This window comes from Oncorhynchus mykiss, chromosome 14 (genome assembly GCF_057628025.1).
Source record: "Oncorhynchus mykiss isolate SJ-2025 chromosome 14, ASM5762802v1, whole genome shotgun sequence".
Classification (NCBI taxonomy): Eukaryota; Metazoa; Chordata; class Actinopteri; order Salmoniformes; family Salmonidae; genus Oncorhynchus; species Oncorhynchus mykiss.
The window spans coordinates 36260001-36280000 of record NC_143035.1 but is presented as its reverse complement, the minus strand read 5'-3'; the positions used below and the strand labels follow the sequence as shown (position 1 = coordinate 36280000).

Genomic DNA, 20000 nt, shown 5'->3' with positions numbered 1-20000 from the left:
AGGGGAAGGGGTGAGAGAAGAACAACTGAACAGAGAGAGAGAGGAAGAGGGTGAGAGAAGAACAACTGAACAGAGAGAGGGGGGAAGGGGTGAGAGAAGAACAACTGAACAGAGAGAGAGGGGAAGAGGGTGAGGGAAGAACAACTGAACAGAGAGAGAGAGGAAGAGGGTGAGGGAAGAACAACTGAACAGAGTGAGAGAGGAAGGGGGTGAGAGAAGAACATCTGAACAGAGAGAGAGAGAGAGGAAGGGGGTGAGAGAAGAACAACTGAACAGAGAGAGAGAGAGGAAGGGGGTGAGAGAAGAACAACTGAACAGAGAGAGAGAGGAAGAGGGTGAGAGAATAACATCTGAACAGAGAGAGAGAGAGGAAGGGGGTGAGAGAAGAACAACTGAACAGAGAGAGAGAGAGGAAGGGGGTGAGAGAAGAACAACTGAACAGAGAGAGAGAGGAAGGGGGTGAGAGAAGATCAACTGAACAGAGAGAGAGAGGAAGAGGGTGAGAGAAGAACAACTGAACAGAGAGAGAGAGAGGAAGGGGGTGAGAGAAGAACAACTGAACAGAGAGAGAGAGAGAGGAAGAGGGTGAGAGAAGAACAACTGAACAGAGAGAGAAAGGAAGAGGGTGAGAGAAGAACAACTGAACAGAGAAAGAGGAAGGGGGTGAGAGAAGAACAACTGAACAGAGAGAGAGGGGAAGAGGGTGAGAGAAGAACAACTGAACAGAGAGAGAGAGGAAGGGGGTGAGGGAAGAATGACTGAACAGAGAAAGAGGAAGGGGGTGAGAGAAGAACAACTGAACAGAGAGAGAGGGGAAGGGGTGAGAGAAGAACAACTGAACAGAGAGAGAGAGAGGAAGGGGGTGAGGGAAGAACAACTGAACAGAGAGAGAGAGAGGAAGGGGGTGAGGGAAGAATGACTGAACACAGAGAGAGAGGAAGAGGGTGAGAGAAGAACAACTGAACAGAGAGAGAGAGAGGAAGGGGGTGAGGGAAGAATGACTGAACAGAGAGAGAGAGGAAGAGGGTGAGAGAAGAATGACTGAACACAGAGAGAGAGGAAGAGGGTGAGAGAAGAACAACTGAACAGAGAGAGAGAGAGGAAGAGGGTGAGAGAAGAACAACTGAACAGAGAGAGAGAGAGGAAGGGGGTGAAAGAAGAACAACTGAACAGAGAGAGAGGGGAAGGGGGTGAGAGAAGAACAACTGAACAGAGAGAGAGAGAGAGGAAGAGGGTGAGAGAAGAATGACTGAACACAGAGAGAGAGAGAGGAAGGGGGTGAGGGAAGAACAACTGAACAGAGAGAGAGAGGAAGGGGGTGAGAGAAGAACAACTGAACAGAGAGAGAGAGGAAGGGGGTGAGAGAAGAACAACTGAACAGAGAGAGAGAGAGAGGAAGAGGGTGAGAGAAGAACAACTGAACAGAGAGAGAGAGAGAGGAAGAGGGTGAGAGAAGAACAACTGAACAGAGAGAGAGAGGAAGAGGGTGAGAGAAGAACAACTGAACAGAGAGAGAGAGAGGAAGAGGGTGAGAGAAGAACAACTGAACAGAGAGAGAGAGGAAGAGGGTGAGAGAAGAACAACTGAACAGAGAGAGAGAGGAAGAGGGTGAGAGAAGAACAACTGAACAGAGAGAGAGAGAGGAAGAGGGTGAGAGAAGAACAACTGAACAGAGAGAGAGAGGAAGAGGGTGAGAGAAGAACAACTGAACAGAGAGAGGAAGAGGGTGAGAGAAGAACAACTGAACAGAGAGAGAGAGGAAGGGGTTGAGAGAAGAACAACTGAACAGAGAGAGAGAGGAAGAGGGTGAGGGAAGAACAACTGAACAGAGAGAGAGAGAGGAAGAGGGTGAGGGAAGAACAACTGAACAGAGAGAGAGAGAGGAAGAGGGTGAGGGAAGAACAACTGAACAGAGAGAGAGAGGAAGAGGGTGAGGGAAGAACAACTGAACAGAGAGAGAGGGGAAGAGGGTGAGGGAAGAACAACTGAACAGAGAGAGAGAGGAAGAGGGTGAGGGAAGAACAACTGAACAGAGAGAGAGAGGAAGAGGGTGAGAGAAGAACAACTGAACAGAGAGAGAGAGGAAGGGGTTGAGAGAAGAACAACTGAACAGAGAGAGAGAGGAAGAGGGTGAGGGAAGAACAACTGAACAGAGAGAGAGAGAGGAAGAGGGTGAGGGAAGAACAACTGAACAGAGAGAGAGAGAGGAAGAGGGTGAGGGAAGAACAACTGAACAGAGAGAGAGAGGAAGAGGGTGAGGGAAGAACAACTGAACAGAGAGAGAGGGGAAGAGGGTGAGGGAAGAACAACTGAACAGAGAGAGAGAGGAAGAGGGTGAGGGAAGAACAACTGAACAGAGAGAGAGAGGAAGAGGGTGAGAGAAGAACAACTGAACAGAGAGAGAGGAAGAGGGTGAGAGAAGAACAACTGAACAGAGAAAGAGAGGAAGAGGGTGAGGGAAGAACAACTGAACAGAGAGAGAGAGAGGAAGAGGGTGAGAGAAGAACAACTGAACAGAGAGAGAGAGAGGAAGAGGGTGAGAGAAGAATGACTGAACAGAGAGAGAGAGGAAGAGGGTGAGAGAAGAACAACTGAACAGAGAGAGAGGGGAAGGGGGTGAGGGAAGAATGACTGAACAGAGAGAGAGAGAGGAAGAGGGTGAGAGAAGAACAACTGAACAGAGAGAGAGAGAGGAAGAGGGTGAGAGAAGAACAACTGAACAGAGAGAGAGGGGAAGGGGTGAGAGAAGAACAACTGAACAGAGAGAGAGAGAGGAAGAGGGTGAGAGAAGAACAACTGAACAGAGAGAGAGAGGAAGAGGGTGAGGGAAGAACAACTGAACAGAGAGAGAGAGGAAGAGGGTGAGGGAAGAACAACTGAACAGAGAAAGAGAGGAAGAGGGTGAGAGAAGAACAACTGAACAGAGAGAAAGAGGAAGAGGGTGAGAGAAGAACAACTGAACAGAGAGAGAGAGGAAGAGGGTGAGAGAAGAACAACTGAACAGAGAGAGAGAGGAAGAGGGTGAGAGAAGAACAACTGAACAGAGAGAGAGAGGAAGAGGGTGAGAGAAGAACAACTGAACAGAGAGAGAGAGAGGAAGGGGGTGAGAGAAGAACAACTGAACAGAGAGAGAGAGAGGAAGGGGGTGAGAGAAGAACAACTGAACAGAGAGAGAGGGGAAGAGGGTGAGAGAAGAACAACTGAACAGAGAGAGAGAGGAAGAGGGTGAGAGAAGAACAACTGAACAGAGAGAGAGGGGAAGAGGGTGAGAGAAGAACAACTGAACAGAGAGAGAGAGGAAGGGGGTGAGAGAAGAACAACTGAACAGAGAGAGAGGGGAAGAGGGTGAGAGAAGAACAACTGAACAGAGAGAGAGGGGAAGAGGGTGAGAGAAGAACAACTGAACAGAGAGAGAGAGGAAGAGGGTGAGAGAAGAACAACTGAACAGAGAGAGAGAGAGGAAGGGGGTGAGGGAAGAATGACTGAACACAGAGAGAGAGGAAGAGGGTGAGAGAAGAACAACTGAACAGAGAGAGAGGGGAAGAGGGTGAGGGAAGAACAACTGAACAGAGAGAGAGGGGAAGAGGGTGAGGGAAGAACAACTGAACAGAGAGAGAGGGGAAGAGGGTGAGGGAAGAACAACTGAACAGAGAAAGAGAGGAAGAGGGTGAGAGAAGAACAACTGAACAGAGAGAGAGGGGAAGAGGGTGAGAGAAGAACAACTGAACAGAGAGAAAGAGGAAGAGGGTGAGAGAAGAACAACTGAACAGAGAGAGAGAGGAAGAGGGTGAGAGAAGAACAACTGAACAGAGAGAAAGAGGAAGAGGGTGAGGGAAGAACAACTGAACAGAGAGAGAGAGGAAGAGGGTGAGAGAAGAACAACTGAACAGAGAGAGAGGGGAAGAGGGTGAGGGAAGAATGACTGAAAGAAAGATGGGAATACTTCATAATGTCACACTGCAGATACCCCAGTACCTTTAAAATGTAGACCATCTTTGAATAATATTATTTGTCATTGTTATAAGTGGAAACTTTAAATACAGGCGTATTGGAGATTTCTTGTCAAACTGTTTTTCGTACCAGACAGTACAGTCAAACCTGTGACTGTTTTCGAGGTGCCCGGTGTTGGGAATGATGGCGGTTTGAGACAACCAAACTTGGTGTTTGATTCAAGGATCTGGAGATCTGAGTCTTCTGATTGGGTCTCTTGGTACCTAGATGTTACAAAGTCAACTTAGTACCGTTTATTTTTGCAAAATCAATACAGAGGACTGCTATTCATCTAAGTTTAGATATTTGGGAAATATTTACCTAAGTATAAGAATGCATATAGCCACAAGTGTGTAGGCAAAGAGTGTCCCAATTGACATCATATCAACCAAAGCTTTCAGGTCAAACACCAGGGCCATTATCGCTGGAAAGGAAAACAAACAAGCATTCAAGTATTTACCGTAGATAAATCATCACACAAAATATATCATAGGCCAAACACAACAATCTCTTTATATCTCTAAAAGATCGAAAGAGAAAGAGAGCGAGAGATCAAAAAATCAAGAGAGAGAGACAGAGAGGGATGGGGTGTTACCTGCTACGACCCCGGAGGAGAGGGTAGAGAGAGAGACAGAGAGGGATGGGGTGTTACCTGCTATGACCCCGGAGGAGAGGGTAGAGAGAGAGATAGAGAGGAATGGGGTGTTACCTGCTATGACCCGGAGGAGAGGGTAGAAAGAGAGATAGAGAGGGATGGGGTGTTACCTGCTACGACCCCGGAGGATAGGGTAGAGAGAGAGATAGAGAGGGATGGGGTGTTACCTGCTATGACCCGGAGGAGAGGGTAGAAAGAGAGATAGAGAGGGATGGGGTGTTACCTGCTATGACCCGGAGGAGAGGGTAGAAAGAGAGATAGAGAGGAATGGGGTGTTACCTGCTACGACCCCGGAGGAGATGGTAGCGATGACAGGACTTTGTCTGGCGCTGACCTTACTGAGGGGCTTGAAGAGGAGACCGTCTCTGGCCATAGCAAACAGCACGCGGGGCATAGGGAACATGGAACCCAACAGACTGTACAGGAGACAGACAGACACAGAGAGCCATCAGACATGTTACAGTCACAGGTCAAGGAACATGGAACCCACCAGACTGTACAGTCGTGGCCAAAAGTTTTGAGAATGACACAAATATACATTTTCACAAAGTCTGCTGCCTCAGTTTGTATGATGGCAATTTGCATATACTCCAGAATGTTATGAAGAGTGATCAGATGAATTGCAATTAATTGCAAAGTCCCTCTTTGCCATGAACAAATTATATGAATCCCCCAATAACATTTCCACTGCATTTCAGCCCTGCCACAAAAGGACCAGCTGACATCATGTCAGTGACTGTCTCGTTGACACAGGTGTGAGTGTTGATGAGAACAAGGCTGGAGATCACTCTGTCATGCTGATTGAGTTCGAATAACAGACTGGAAACTTCAAAAGGAGGGTGGTGCTTGGACTCATTGTTCTTCCTCTGTCAACCATGGTTACCTGCAAGGAAACACTTGCCGTCAACATTACTTTGCACAAAAGGGGCTTCACAGGCAAGGATATTGCTGCCAGTAAGATTACGCCTAAATCAACCATTTATCGGATCATGAAGAACTTCAAGGAGAGCGGTTCAATTGTTGTGAAGAAGGCTTCAGGGCGCTCAAGAAAGTCCAGCAAGCACCAGATCTGTCTCCTAAAGTTGATTCAGCTGCGAGATCGGGGCACCACCAGTACAGAGCTTGCTCAGGAATGGCAGCAGGCAGGTGTGAGTGCAGCTGCACGCACAGTGAGGCGAACACTTTTGGAGGATGGCCTGGTGTCAAGAAGGGCAGCAAAGAAGCACCTTCTCTCCAGGAAAAACATCAGGGACAGACTGATATTCTGCAAAAGGTACAGGGATTGGATTTTCTCTGATGAACCCCCTTTCAGATTGTTTGGAGCGATGACAAGGTGAGCGCTAGCATCAGTCCTGTTTCATTCCGACAGTAAAGCATCCTGAGACCATTCATGTGTGGAGTTACTTCTCAGCCAAGGGAGTGGGCTCACTCACAATTGTGCCTAAAAACACATCCTCTGAGAGCAACTTTTCCCATCCAGGAACAGTTTGGTGACGAACAATGCCTTTTCCAGCATGATGGAGCACCTTGCCATAAGGCAAAAGTGATAACAAAGTGGCTCGGGGAACAAAACATCGATATTTTGGGTACATGGTCAGGAAACTCCCCAGACCTTAATCCCATTGAGAACTTGTGGTCAATCCTCAAGAGGCGGGTGGACAAACAAAAACCCACAAATTCTGACAAACTCCAAGCATTGATTATGCAAGAATGGGCTGCCATCAGTCAGGATGTGGCCCAGAAGTTAATTGACAGCATGCCAGGGAGGATTGCAGAGGTCTTGAAAAAGAAGGGTCAACACTGCAAATATTGACTCTTTGCATCAACTTCATGTAATTGTCAATAAAAGCCTTTGACACTTATGAAATGCTTGTAATTATACTTCAGAATTACATAGTAACATCTTAGTAACAGACAGACAGACAGACAGACAGACAGACAGACAGACAGACAGACAGACAGACAGACAGACAGACAGACAGAGACAAACCGGCCAACTGACTAACTGTAATGACGCCTGGTGACATCATCGACCAGGGGCTTCCCGCGTTCTCCTACCTACCTGGTGGAGAGGGCGCAGAGTGAACCGACAGCCACCACATACTTGGCGGGCCCCCAGCCGATGTACATGAAGGCCACGGGCAGCGGGCTGTTAACATTCAGCAGGTAGTAGGGCATCATCAGAGTGAGTGCCGCCGACACGGCGAAGTAGGCCAGGAAACAAATGAGGAGAGACGCCACGATGCCCAGCGGGATGGACTTCTGAGGGTTCTTTACCTCCTCACCTGGAGAGAGACAATGAATGAATGAATTCATTCATTCATTAATGAAGATTTGTCAATACAATCAAGCCATCAGTCGATTGCCAATCAGTTGATCAATCAATCAGCCAATACCGGTCAATTAAGCAAGCAAGGTTTAATCATGTAGAATATTGACTGTTACAGAATGCCTAAGCATTCTGAGTAGAGTAGACATTACCAAAGATACACTATGGACGAAGCTTGGAGAAGCTCCTGGCTTTATCAGTGTTTCTGTAGGATGTAAATGTTTCTGACGTACTGTATATAGGTTAATGTGTCTGCACATGTTTAAAGATCAAAGCTTACTTGTTGTGGCGATGCAGTCGAAGCCTACGAAGGCGTAGAAACAGGTAGCGGCTCCAGAGATTGTCCCGTCGAAACCGTACGGGAAGAACCCTCCAGACCCATACACACTGGTCACGTTGACTGTAGACGTTAGGTTCCTGGAGAAGACCATGTACATACATATGGTTGCAGAATAGTACCTTTCCAATCTTCTCTGGTTTTCCATAAATCTTGGTTGAAGGATTCACGCTAATATTTCCTGGTAATACCATGGCTATAACATCCTCACACACATGTGCCTGTATAGACATGTGTTCAACATCCACTGCAGTTGCTAGCAAGTTTGTTATGATGAAGGATATCTCACGTATTGTACTCAAACGTTTGTATTGTAATCAAACAAGGTTGCATACTGTAATTCTGCTGTAGCGTTGATGAGCTCCTCCTGACTGATCTGCCAGTTACGGATGTCTCCCTTGACGAAGCCCGCCACAATGACAAACAGAAGTACCAGGATGTTGACGGCCGTGAAGATCTTGTTGACTATTGCCGATTCCTGGACGCCGAAGGCCAGCAGACCTTCACAGGATGGAAACACATGGAACATGTGATCATCATCGTCACCATCACCATCACCATCATCATCACCACCACCATCATCATCATCATCATCATCATCATCACCATCATCAGCAGCAGCAGCAGCAGCATCATCATCACCATCATCATCATCACCATCATCATCAACATCATCATCATCACCACCATCATCATCACCACCATCATCACCATCATCACCATCATCACCACCATCGTCACCATCATCATCACCATCATCACCATCATCATCATCATCATCATCATCATCATCATCGTCATCATCACCAGTACCCGACAGTTTTAATGTCTCTATGTGGTTAAACAAACCAATGATCAATCAATCAATCATCAGATTCAGTTTACCTGCCAGGAGCATAATGAGTCCAGCAGCAAAGAAGTCTGGGTATTCTGCGAGGCCCGGGAGGTTCATGTTTACGTTTTCTTTGAAGAAGTTCCCCATGGCGTTGCCGATGAGGTCATCAAAGGTTCCGCTCCAAGCCCTCGCCACGCTGGACGTCCCTGACAGGATGATGATGAGAGGAGATTAGCCAATATGACAATGATCAACCAATCAACCCTTTAGACTGGTGGGAATTTAGCCTTTTATGGATAGGGCTACGTGTAAATGTTTCTTACAGAAGTAATATAAAAAGCACATGTGTAACCATGGTAGCAATCGAAAGGGAACAGTTTAGAGATAAATGGGACAAGTACTAGATCAAAAGGTGAAAGGACACTAAGGTTCACCTGACGCTAGACTGAATCCAAACATGTCCCTGTTGATTTGACGTGTATTTCACATGTACTGTACTTTATGAAAATACTCTGGATTCATTCAGTAACCCGACTATTCCTGGTAAATGTGGGGTGTGGGTACAACATAAGACAAAACAAGGGTTTGAGTGAGAGGACTAACCGGAGTCTTCAAGTGGGGACACACACCTCTCCAAAGTGTACACAGTTTGCTATTTTAATTCACTTTTTATGACTCAAAGAACAGTCTTCAACTATGAGGTGTTTTAAAGAGCTCCCCTAGTGGTGGCTTTGAGGAACTACAGCAAGCAGTCCATTATAAATCATAATCTGGGTAAGGTGGGCATGATTTTGAAGCTTGTTCATGTTCAACATGAGATAAGTTATAACATAAGATCTAACACAAGGGCCAATTCAGAGAAACAGATGGAGATTTTTTTGCTGAGCATTGCCAGGAGTCATGATGGCCCTTCGTGTGTGTGTGTTACGCTGCCAATTATCTTCACGATAGACAAAACAGAGGCTCACTCTGTTCAGAACAACCCAGGGTATTTGACACCATCTCATCTCGTAACTCTTGTACATTAAACATCAAATCAAATCAAAAATCAAATCTAATTTTATTGGTCACATACACATGGTTAGCAGATGTCATTGTGAGTGTAGCGAAATGCTTGTGCTTCTAGTTCCGACAGTGCAGCAATATCTAACAAGTAATCTAACAATTCCACAACAACTACCTAGTACACACACATCTAAGTAAAGAAAGGGAATAAGAATATATACATATAAATATATGGATGAGCGATGACCGAGCGGCATAGGCAAGATGCATTAGATGGTATAAAATACAGTATATACATATGGTATGAGTGATGCAAGACCATAGTGATCATTAACGTTGAGAAGATGAGAAGATAACTCTTAAGAGGAGAGAGTTCATTATGAATCATCATTTTACTGTGTTGTGTCATATCGTACATACAGAGAGCGCCCTCGAGGGCAGATATGAATGTGATTAACTAAGTTAGGCAAGAAATGTGATTGGTTAAGCTTAGGAAAATATATATATATTTTTACCTTTATTTAACTAGGCAAGTCAGCTAAGAACAACATCTTATTTTCAATGACAGCCTAGGAACAGTGGGGTAACTTCAATTCTGTGAGTAGGGCTAGACTATTAACTATCACATTTATTTTTATGGGTGAGTATTGCCCAGGAAGCGTTAACTTAACTGCCGTGGAATTGCTTTTGAGAGCACGGTAGCACCTCCTGGTTGAAACTGCTGTTCAAACTGTGTTCTCTCTCTCTCTCTCTCTCTCGCTCCCTCTCTCTCTCCCTCTCTCTCTCTCTCTCTCTCTCTCTCTCTCTCTCTCTCTCTCTCTCTCTCTCTCTCTCTCTCTCTCTCCTCTCTCTCTCTCTCTCTCTCTCTCTCTCTCTCTCTCTCTCTCTATCTCTCTCTCTCTCTCTCTCTCTCTCTCTCTCTCTCTCTCTCGCTCTCTCTCTCTCTCTCTCTCTCTCTCTCTCTCTCTCTCTCTATCTCTCTCTCTCTCTCTCTCTCTCTCTCTCTCTCTCTCTCTCTCTCTCTCTCTCTCCCTCTCTCTCTCTCTCTCTCTCTCTCTCTCTCTCTCTCTCCCTCTCTCTCTCTCTCTCCCTCTCTCTCTCTCTCTCTCTCTCTCTCTCTCTCTCTCTCTCTCTCTATCTCTCTCTCTCTCTCTCGCTCTCTCTCTCTCTCTCTCTCTCTCTCTCTCTCTCTCTCTCTCTCTCTCCCTCTCTCTCTCTCTCTCTCTCTCTCTCTCTCTCTCTCTCCCTCTCTCTCTCTCTCTCTCTCTCTCTCTCTCTCTCTCTCTCCCTCTCTCTCTCTCTCTCTCTCTCTCTCTCTCTCAAATTCAAATTCAAATTCAAATTCAAGCTGCTTTATTGGCATGAAAAACATTGTGTCAATATTGCCAAAGCAACAATGTATACAATATACATTGTAACAAAATTATAAATGATAGCAAATAATAATATAAAATGGTAGTAAATAATAATACAAAATTAAATACAAAAATAATAACAATAAAATGGTAACAGTCTACAGTAAACATTAATAATTATAGTAATAACAATAATAGTAATAATAAGTAAGTTACTGTTTACTATGCAGATGTTATTATTCAGTGTCCCTCAGGCTATGGCAGGAAAATACATATTTGGCTGCAAGAGGAGCCATTGCTCCTTCGCCCATGAGTATTCTTAGTTTTTCCTCTGGGTTCAATTTGTAAAAATTTGGAATATATGTAGTCATTTCTGTGAATAATGAATCTCTTTGTGAGGAATATTTATCACAGTAAAGGAGAAAGTGCATCTCTGTCTCTACCTCCCCTGTCATGCAGTGACCACATACACGCTCCTCTTTGGGTAGCCATGTCTTTTTATGTCTGCCGGTTTCTATTGCCAATCGGTGGTCACTTAGCCTGTACTTGGTAAGGATCTGTCTCTGCTTCGTATCTCTGACAGAGTAGAGATAATCAGCCAATTCATATTCTCTGTTTAGGGTCAGATAGCAATTTAGTCGGCTTTGGGATTTTGTTTCGTTTTTCCAGTATTGTAAATATGATTCCTTTGATTGGTTCATGATTTTGCTTATTGGAATTCTTTCTTTTGAAGCAGTGCTGGCGTCAGCTTGGTTGGTGAGGTCCAACACCATCTGACTGAGAGGGCTCGTTTCTGGGCTCAGCTCTTGGGCTTGAAGTGCTTTAAATTGCAGACTCGAATTTGGACTTGAATTTAGATGTAGCCAAAATTTTAATGATCTTTTCTGTATTTTCATTATTACTGGAAAACGGCCCAATTCTGCCCTACATGCATTAGTTGGTGTATTTCTCTGGACTTGTAGAATTTTCCGACAGAATTCTGCATGTAGGGCTTCAATTGGATGTTTGTCCCACATTTTAAAATCCAGTTTATTGAGTGGCCCCCAAACCTCACTTCCATAAAGTGCTATTGGTAGGATTACACTGTCAAATATTTTAGTCCAAATTCTAATTGGGATGTTGATTTTGAATAATTTCATTTTTATTGCATACATTGCTCTGCGGGCTTTTTCTTTGAGTGCCTTCACTGCCATATTAAAGTTTCTCGATGCAGATATGGTCAGACCAAGGTAGGTGTAATTTTTTGTGTGTTCAATTAAGGTGTTGTTCAGGGTGAATTTACATTTGTGTTTCTGACATCTGGGTTTTTTTTGGAAAATCATGATTTTAGTTTTTTGGAAATTTACTGCCAGGGCCCAATTATGGCAATATTGCTCCAGAATATTAATGTTTTGTTGAAGACCTTCTTTGGTTGGTGATAGAAGTACCAAGTCATCAGCATATAGCAGGTATTTCACCTCTGTGTCAAATAGTGTGAGTCCTGGGGCTGGAGATTGGTCCAACATGTCTGCTAATTCATTGATATAAATGTTGAAAAGATTTGGACTCAAATTGCAGCCTTGTCTCACACCTCGACATTGTGAAAAAAATTCTGTTCTTTGGTTTTTGATTTTTATTGCACACTTGTTTTCTGTGTACATACATTTTATTAAGTCATACACCTTACCACCAAGCCCACTTTGTAGAATTTTGTAGAATAGCCCTTCATGCCAAATCGAATCAAATGCTTTTTTAAAGTCAATAAAGCAAGCAAAGATTTTGCCCTCTTTTTTTTGGTGGACGTGTTTATTAATTAGTGTGTGTAAGGTGTATATATGGTCAGTAGTGCGATGGTTAGGGAGAAAGCCAATTTGACATTTACTTATTACATTTTTTTCTTGAAGAAAGGTTTGAATTCTTGAATTCAAAATGCTACAGAAAATCTTTCCCAAGTTACTGTTGACGCAAATTCCCCTGTAATTATTGGGGTCTGATTTGTCTCCACTTTTGTGGATAGGGGAGATGAGCCCCTGGTTCCAGACATCAGGGAAGCAGCCAGAAGTTAAAACCATGTTGAACAATTTAAGCACAGCATTTTGCAACTCAGGTGTGCTGTTTTTCAGCATTTCATTTCTGATGTTGTCTACACCACAAGCCTTTTTTGATTTAATAGATTTTAGCTTTTCATTTAGTTCTTGTTGGGTTATTGGGTAATCTAATGGATTTTGGTTGTTTTTAATGACTGATTCAAGGATGTTCAATTTTTCTTTAATTTCTAATTGGTTCTGTTGTAAGTCTTTTTGTGGGATGTTTTTGTATAGATTATCAAAGTAAGTTTTCCAAATTCCTACATCTTGTATGGCTAATTCTTGTGGCTTTGATGTGCTTAAATTGTTCCACATGTCCCAGAACTGATTTTGGTCAATTGCGTTTTCAATTTCATCAAGTGTCTTGTTGGTATAATTCAATTTCTTGCATTTCAGTGTTTGTTTATACTGTTTCAGAGTTTCAAAGTATTCATATCGTAGCTCTGGGTTGTTTTGCTGCTTATGTTTTTTGTTTGACATTTGTCTTAGGTGTTTTCTAATTGTTTTACATTCATTATCAAACCATTTGTCAGAAACATTTTGATTTTTGCTTCTGATGTTGCATTGCTTTGGTTTTCTCAAATTTGCTTTCAATGCTGCTTTTTGGAATATGCAGTTGATGTTTTGAGTAGCTGAATTGACACCATCTTTATTGTTTTGGTACTGTGAGTTATTGAAAAACTGTATAGAGTTCATCATTTCATTTGAGTTCAATGTTTCAATGAATGCCTCTGCACTGTTTGGAGCCCATCTGAACGATTGGTTTATGTTGTAAAGTTTATTGGGCTGTTTTTTTGAATGAATATTGCCAGTTAATTTCTTCAGAAACACGTTGATCTGACTGTGATCTGACAATGGTGTCTGTGGTCTGACAGTGAATGCACTAATGGAGGAGGGGTCAATGTCAGTGATGGCATAATCGACTACACTTGTCCCAAGAGCTGAGCAGTAAGTAAACTGACCTAAAGAGTCCCCTCTGATTCTACCATTAAGCATGTACAGGCCTAAGGCTCGACAGAGATGTACTAACTCTTTTCCATTTTTGTTCAGTATTTGGTCAGGACTGTTTCTATTATTTATAATAGGGCTACTGTACAAGGAGGGGTGTCCAAATATGTGGTGGTTACCTCCCGCATCAGTGTAGTCAGGCTCAGAACCTGTTCTTGCATTGAAATCTCCACAAAGAAGCACTTTACCCTGCGCCTGAAATGTAATGATTTCTGTCTGGAGATTGTCAAAAAACTGATCATCATAATATGATGAATCTGAAGGAGGAGCATAAGCTGCACATATGTATACATCATTGTCACAATAGATTGTACCTTTGTTAAGTTTTAGCCAAATGTGAGTGGTACCTTTTTTCATTTCATTCAGTGCTAAGTCCTGCTTATGCCAAATGATGATTCCACCTGAGTCTCGGCCCCGTTTAACATTTTTATGTTTGATTGATGGTAGTAAACTTTCTCTATAGCCTGAGGGACACTGAGTATCTATGTCTCCACGACACCATGTTTCCAGTAGGATTATGATGTCCTGTCCCTTGATGTTTTTTAATCAATTCTGGATTAGTTGTTTTATAACCAAAATGTGAAGAGTATAGGCCCTGGATATTCCAGCTGATAGTTAATGATCTCATTTATAATAAGTGATATTCACTGGTTTGAGTAAAGTACATCGAAAATAACAAAAAAAATTAAATACTATATATATATATATATATATATATATATATATATATATATATATATATATATATATATATATATATATACATACATATATACATACATACATACATACATACACATATACATACACATATATATACATACATACACATACACATACATACATATATATACATACACATACATATACACACATACACACACACACACACACACACACACTCTCTCTCTCCCTCTCTCTCTCTCTCTCTCTCTCTCTCTCCCTCTCTCTCTCTCTCTCTCTCTCTCTCTCTCTCTCTCTCCCTCTCTCTCTCTCTCTCTCTCTCTCTCTCTCTCTCTCCCTCTCTCTCTCTCTCTGTCTCTCTCTCTCTATCTCTCTCTCTCTCTCTCTCTCTCTCTCTCTCTCTCTCTCTCTCTCTCTCTCTCTCGCTCTCTCTCTCTCTCTCTCTCTCTCCCTCTCTCTCTCTCTCTCTCTCTCTCCCTCTCTCTCTCTCTCTCTCTCTCTCTCTCTCTCTCTCTCTCTCTCTCTCTCTCTCTCTCTCTCCCTCTCTCTCTCTCTCGCTCTCAATTCAAATTCAATTAAGGGCTTTATTGTCATGGGAAGTATGTTTACATTGTCAAAGCAAGTGAAAGAGATAATAATGAAAAGTGATACTCAACAATAAAGTTGGTCAGGTATTCACTGTGTACTGTCTGTTTAGGGTCAGTCACAGTGGTCAGGTATCCACTGTGTACTCTCTGTTTAGGGTCAGTCACTGTGGTCAGGTATTCACTGTGTACTCTCTGTTTACAGACCAGTCACAGTGGTCAGGGGTTGCCACTGTGTACTCTCTATTTAGGGTCAGTCATAGTGGTCAGGTATTCTGCCACTGTGTACTCTCTGTTTAGGGCCAACTATCATTATAGTTAGCTCAGTTTTTTTTTGGTTAATTCTTTCCAATGTGTCAAGTAATAATCTTTTTGTTTTCTCATGATTTGGTTGGGTCTAATTGTGTTGCTGCCTGGTACTCTGTGGGGTCTGTTCACTTTGTGAACATAGCCCCAGGACCAGCTTGCTTAGGGGACTCTTCTCCAGGTTAATCTCTCTGTAGGTGATGGCTTTGTTATATAAGGTTTGGGAATTGCTTCCTTTTAGGTGGTTGTAGAATTTAACGGCTGTTTTCTGGATTTTGATAACTAGCGCGTATCGGCCAAATTCTGCTCTGCATGTGTTATTTGGGGTTGTACACTTGAGGATATTTTTGTAGAATTCTCTCTCTCCCTCTCTCTGCCTCTCTCTCTCTCTCGGCTTCTCTGTGTAATCTGAGGGAAATATGTGTCTTAATATGGTCATACATTTGGCAGGCGGTTAGGAAGTGCAGCTCCGTTTCCACCTCATTTTCTGGGCAGTGTGCACATAGCCAGTCTTCTCTTGAGAGAAGTATATATATATATGCTGTCTATAGCTCTGGACTGGAGCCAATAAATGGATGATGGTGAATCACTGTTTTACTGCAGGGGGTTAAAGTCAGAGATGAAAGGTTAAAAGGAAGACATTGGATTCTTGTTCTTCTCATTCTTGATTTATGGTTGATCATTTATGGTTCTCAGTGTTCCCAGGCATGGAGCCAAAGTGTTTATTGTCACACCAGGGAGCCGATGTTATACTAACACCATTATAAGCACGCCTCAATAATAAGATATACACTCACAGCCTAAAATTCTTCGGTGTTCTACAAGGTGTCGGAAATGTTCCACAGGGATGTTGGTCCATGCTGACGTGATGGCATCACGCAGCTGCTGCTGATTGGACGGTGGAATATTCATGCTGCGAACAGCCCGTTCCGTCTCATCCTAAGGATGTTCTATTTGGGTTGAGGTCTGTGGACTGACCAGGTGTCTGTGGACTGACCAGGTCTGTGGACTGACCAGGTCTGGGTACTGACCAGGTCTGCGACTGACCAGGTCGGGACTGACCAGGTCGGCGACTGACCAGGTCTAAGCGACTGACCAGGTCTGGGACTGACCAGGTCTGGGACTGACCAGGTCTGGCAACTGACCAGGTCTGGGGACTGACCAGGGTCCGGGACTGACCAGGTCTGGGGACTGACCAGGCCACTCAAGTAAACTAAACTCACTGTCATATTCCAGGCAATGTTTTTCCACTCCAACAGTCCAGTGTTGGTGATGGCGTGGCCCACTGGAGCCGGTTCTTCTGGTTTCAGCTGATAGGTGTGGAACCCGGTGTGTCGTCTGCTGCAGTAGCCCATCGTGACAAGAATCGACGAGTTGTGCGTTCTGAGATGTTGTTCTGCCCACCACTGTTGTACTGGCCGCTTATCTGTCTGTTCGTGTTCCGCCTGTTAGCTTGCATGGTCCTTGCCATTCTCCTTCAATCTTTCATCAACGATTTGTTTCCGCCCCCACAGGACGGCCGCTAATCTGGATGTTTGTTGTTGTCGTACCGTTCTCGGTAAACCCAGACACTGTCGTGCGTGAAAACCCCAGGAGAGCGGACATTTTTTTGAGATACTGGATACTGTGACACAGACGATCATACCACGCTCAAAAGGCGCGTAGGTCATTCCTGTTGTCCATTCTAAAGATTCGAACAGTAACTGAATGCCTCGATGCCTGTCTGCCTGCTTTATATAGAAAGCCACGGCCACGTGACTCACTTGCTGTAGGAGCGATCCATTTTTGTGAACGGGGGTGGTGTACCTAATAAACTGGCCTGGTGAGTGTAGATCAGATAGGAACTAGAAGGAAGAATCAGCCTGAACTAGAAGGAAGTAATATATTGTTGTATCTTACCAATGACGTAGGACAGCAACAGATTCCACCCGGTAATAAACGCCAGTAGCTCTCCCACCGTCACATAGCTGTACAGATACGCAGACCCCGTTTTGGGGACGCGGGCCCCGAACTCAGCGTAGCACAAGCCGGCAAAGACAGAGGCCACGGCAGCGATGAAGAAGGATATGATGATGCTGGGACCTGACGACGTCCTAGCAACCTGATAAACATGACAATCAATCAATAACATTGATTTTATAAAGCTCTTTTTCTAGATAGGTTTCTAGATACCCGGCCAAAACCCCAAACAGCTATCAATGCCGAAGCAGAAGCCCATTGGCCAGGGGAAAACTCCCTGAGAAGGAAGCAACCTAAGAAGAAACCTAGAGAGAAACAAACATTTCGGAGTCATCTGAAAATCATGATAGCAAATCATACATTACATTTGTATAGTGACTTTCATTAGATGAGATAGATAGATAGAAATACATCATCTTAAGGAAATTCAAAGTGGATCAGGAGAATTTTAAAGGAGAATTTTAACTTTTTATAAGCAATCTAAAAATAAAAAATATGTAAATGGCATGTTTTCGAAAGGTCCAGACACTGTTTTTTATTCTTACAATTTCACTTTTTTTTTTAAAAATTTTTTTTAACTGCAATTAACTTCCTCATCCCCATTGTGCATTGTATTCCATTGTGTGCAACTCAAGCTGTTTTCCCTATCCAGCTGTTCCATTCTCCGTGTAGACTGCTGCTAGAATGGACGGAGACATATCGCTCGAATCGCAACGTAACGTTGCGGATAAAGTTCGGAATGACACACTTTCGTGTGTACAACATCTAAAGACCTGTATCACTCCACCGAGACCGTTTCCGTTTCTAAAATGACATATTTGGTTGTTTTTGTTCATGTTTTTTTCAGAGCACCCAAACAGCACATCAACAGTGAGCAAGTGAATCGCTGGTTGCGATAAGTTTCTCAAAAACAAGTGAAGTTGCACCCTTTGTGTAACATTCCATTTACATCAAAATGGAGACTTGGCTGTAAAAAAAAACTAATGATCCTTTAAGTGTTGAAGGGTTACGGTGTTAAGTTAATGTGCAAAAGGTGTGCAGGCGACTAAACTAAAATGTTCTTAACGATTGTTTATTTTGTGAGAAGAAGAAAAAAGCACCACATTTGCCAATGTCTTCCTCATTTACCATCAGAGCATCCCCCCTCCTTGCTTTAGGTCAACGTATCGTTCCTGTCAAGAGTCGTTCCTGTCAGTCCTGTGCTGTTGAACCTGCATCAAGGTTAATCCCAAACCGAACCTTCCTGGATATGTTTATTCATTAAAAGTGGAACTCCAGTCTCCTTTTCACCTCATTTAACACCTGATTTACTGAACAAAAGTCACATCTCGATAGGTGGTCCAGGTATCCTCATGACATGGCACAAGAGGGGGGGGGCTTAGCAAGAAGAGAGGCCGATGACATCAGAGGGAACCAATGTTTCTACCCTTAAGGTTACTTACTGTATTTGTACGTGTTGTTTTTCAACAGGAAATGTTCAAAAAATAGTTGGAGTGTGTCTTAACATATATTATTCAACCATTATTTTCTCAGATGGGTGTCACGTTACGTTAAATTGTTACGTTAAATTGTTACGTTGAAGTGTTATGTTAAATTGTTACGTTAAATTGTTACGTTAAATTGTTACGCTGAAGTGTTACGTTGAAGTGTTACGTTGAAGTTTTACGTTAAATTGTTACGTTAAATTGTTACGTTAAATTGTTACGCTGAAGTGTTACGTTGAAGTGTTACGTTGAAGTTTTACTTTAAATTGTTACGTTAAATTGTTACGTTAAATTGTTACCTTGAAGTGTTACGTTGAAGTGTTACGTTGAAGTGTTACGTTGAAGTGTGATGTTGAAGTGTTACGTTGAAGTGTGATGTATGGTTAAGTGTTAAAGTGTTAAAAATGTTAAAAGGTAAAAAGGTGAAGAAAAGATAGAGGATAAGTGCAACTATCAGATATGTATCCATACATCTCCCCAGCTCCCAAGGTAGTCCCTACCCGTAGGGCAACCAACTCAACAGTGTTAAGTTAAAAGAACAAAGAAGAAGTTGTATCCTTACCTCCCCAGAGAGAACGTATACCCCTGCCCCCAGGGTACTCCCCACCCCTAGGGCCACCAGGTCCAGGGTGGTCAGACAGCGGTTGAAAGTGGACTCCTCTCCCTCGGGCTCCAGAGGTTTTCTCCTGGACAGGCTCCGTACAAAGGAGCTCAATAAGTGGCAGGTCATCCTTCTACTAGGGTCAGGGGTTAGGGGTTAGGGGTTGGGGGAAGAAGAGAGGGGAAATGTAATGAGAGAAGGTAGAGAGAGAAAAGGGGATCAGGGAGAGGGGAGTGAGAGAGAAAGAGAGAGAGAGAGAGAGAGAGAGAAAGAGAGAGAGAGAAAGAGAGAGAGAGAGAGAGAGAGAAAGAGAGAGAGAGAGAGAGAGAGAGAGAGAGAGAGAGAGAGAGAGAGAAATGGGGATCAGGGAGAGGGGAGTGAGAGAGAAAGAGAGAGAGAAAGAGAGAGAGAGAGAGAGAGAGAGAGAGAGAGAGAGAGAGAGAGAGAGAGAAAAGGGGATCAGGGAGAGGGGAGTGAGAGAGAAAGAGAGAGAGAGAGAGAGGGAGAGAGAGAGAGAGAGAGAGAGAGAGAGAGAGAGAGAATGGATGAGTGAACATGTTGGTGAATGATTGTCAGATCACCCTTCACACTGAATCATTTATAACTATATGATGTTCAAGAACATTATTTTCTAATGATTTAGCTATTCAAAAGCTACATTAAAGAGAAAAAAACCCCACTGGAATTCAATGTAAAACTGTCTTTACCACATAGTTTATGACATACCTCAAAGTATTTAAAAGATCAGAAGTATAATATCAGAAACGTTATTGATAATGTATCGGTTTCCATGTATTTTATG

At 43.3% G+C, this 20000-nt stretch overlaps 1 protein-coding gene across 5 annotated transcripts in view; it reads right to left on the bottom strand.

Annotated features, from left to right (window-relative positions):
• Window positions 1-20000, bottom strand: part of LOC110489197 (cationic amino acid transporter 2) — a 26412-nt gene that overhangs the window by 5147 nt on the left and 1265 nt on the right. For 3 of the 5 annotated variants that reach the window (XM_036943462.2, XM_036943461.2, XM_036943460.2), the window contains 9 exons: window positions 19160-19334; window positions 17054-17255; window positions 8197-8352; window positions 7647-7812; window positions 7255-7391; window positions 6708-6930; window positions 4925-5061; window positions 4312-4414; window positions 4081-4214 (listed from right to left, as the gene is read on the bottom strand). In XM_036943462.2, coding sequence (XP_036799357.2) covers window positions 4081-4214; window positions 4312-4414; window positions 4925-5061; window positions 6708-6930; window positions 7255-7391; window positions 7647-7812; window positions 8197-8352; window positions 17054-17255; window positions 19160-19327 — 1426 coding nt within the window. In that variant the 5' untranslated portion in view covers window positions 19328-19334. The remainder of the gene's footprint in view (window positions 1-4080; window positions 4215-4311; window positions 4415-4924; window positions 5062-6707; window positions 6931-7254; window positions 7392-7646; window positions 7813-8196; window positions 8353-17053; window positions 17256-19159; window positions 19335-20000) is intronic. The other 2 variants (XM_036943465.2, XM_036943464.2) reach the window with 1 other exon arrangement.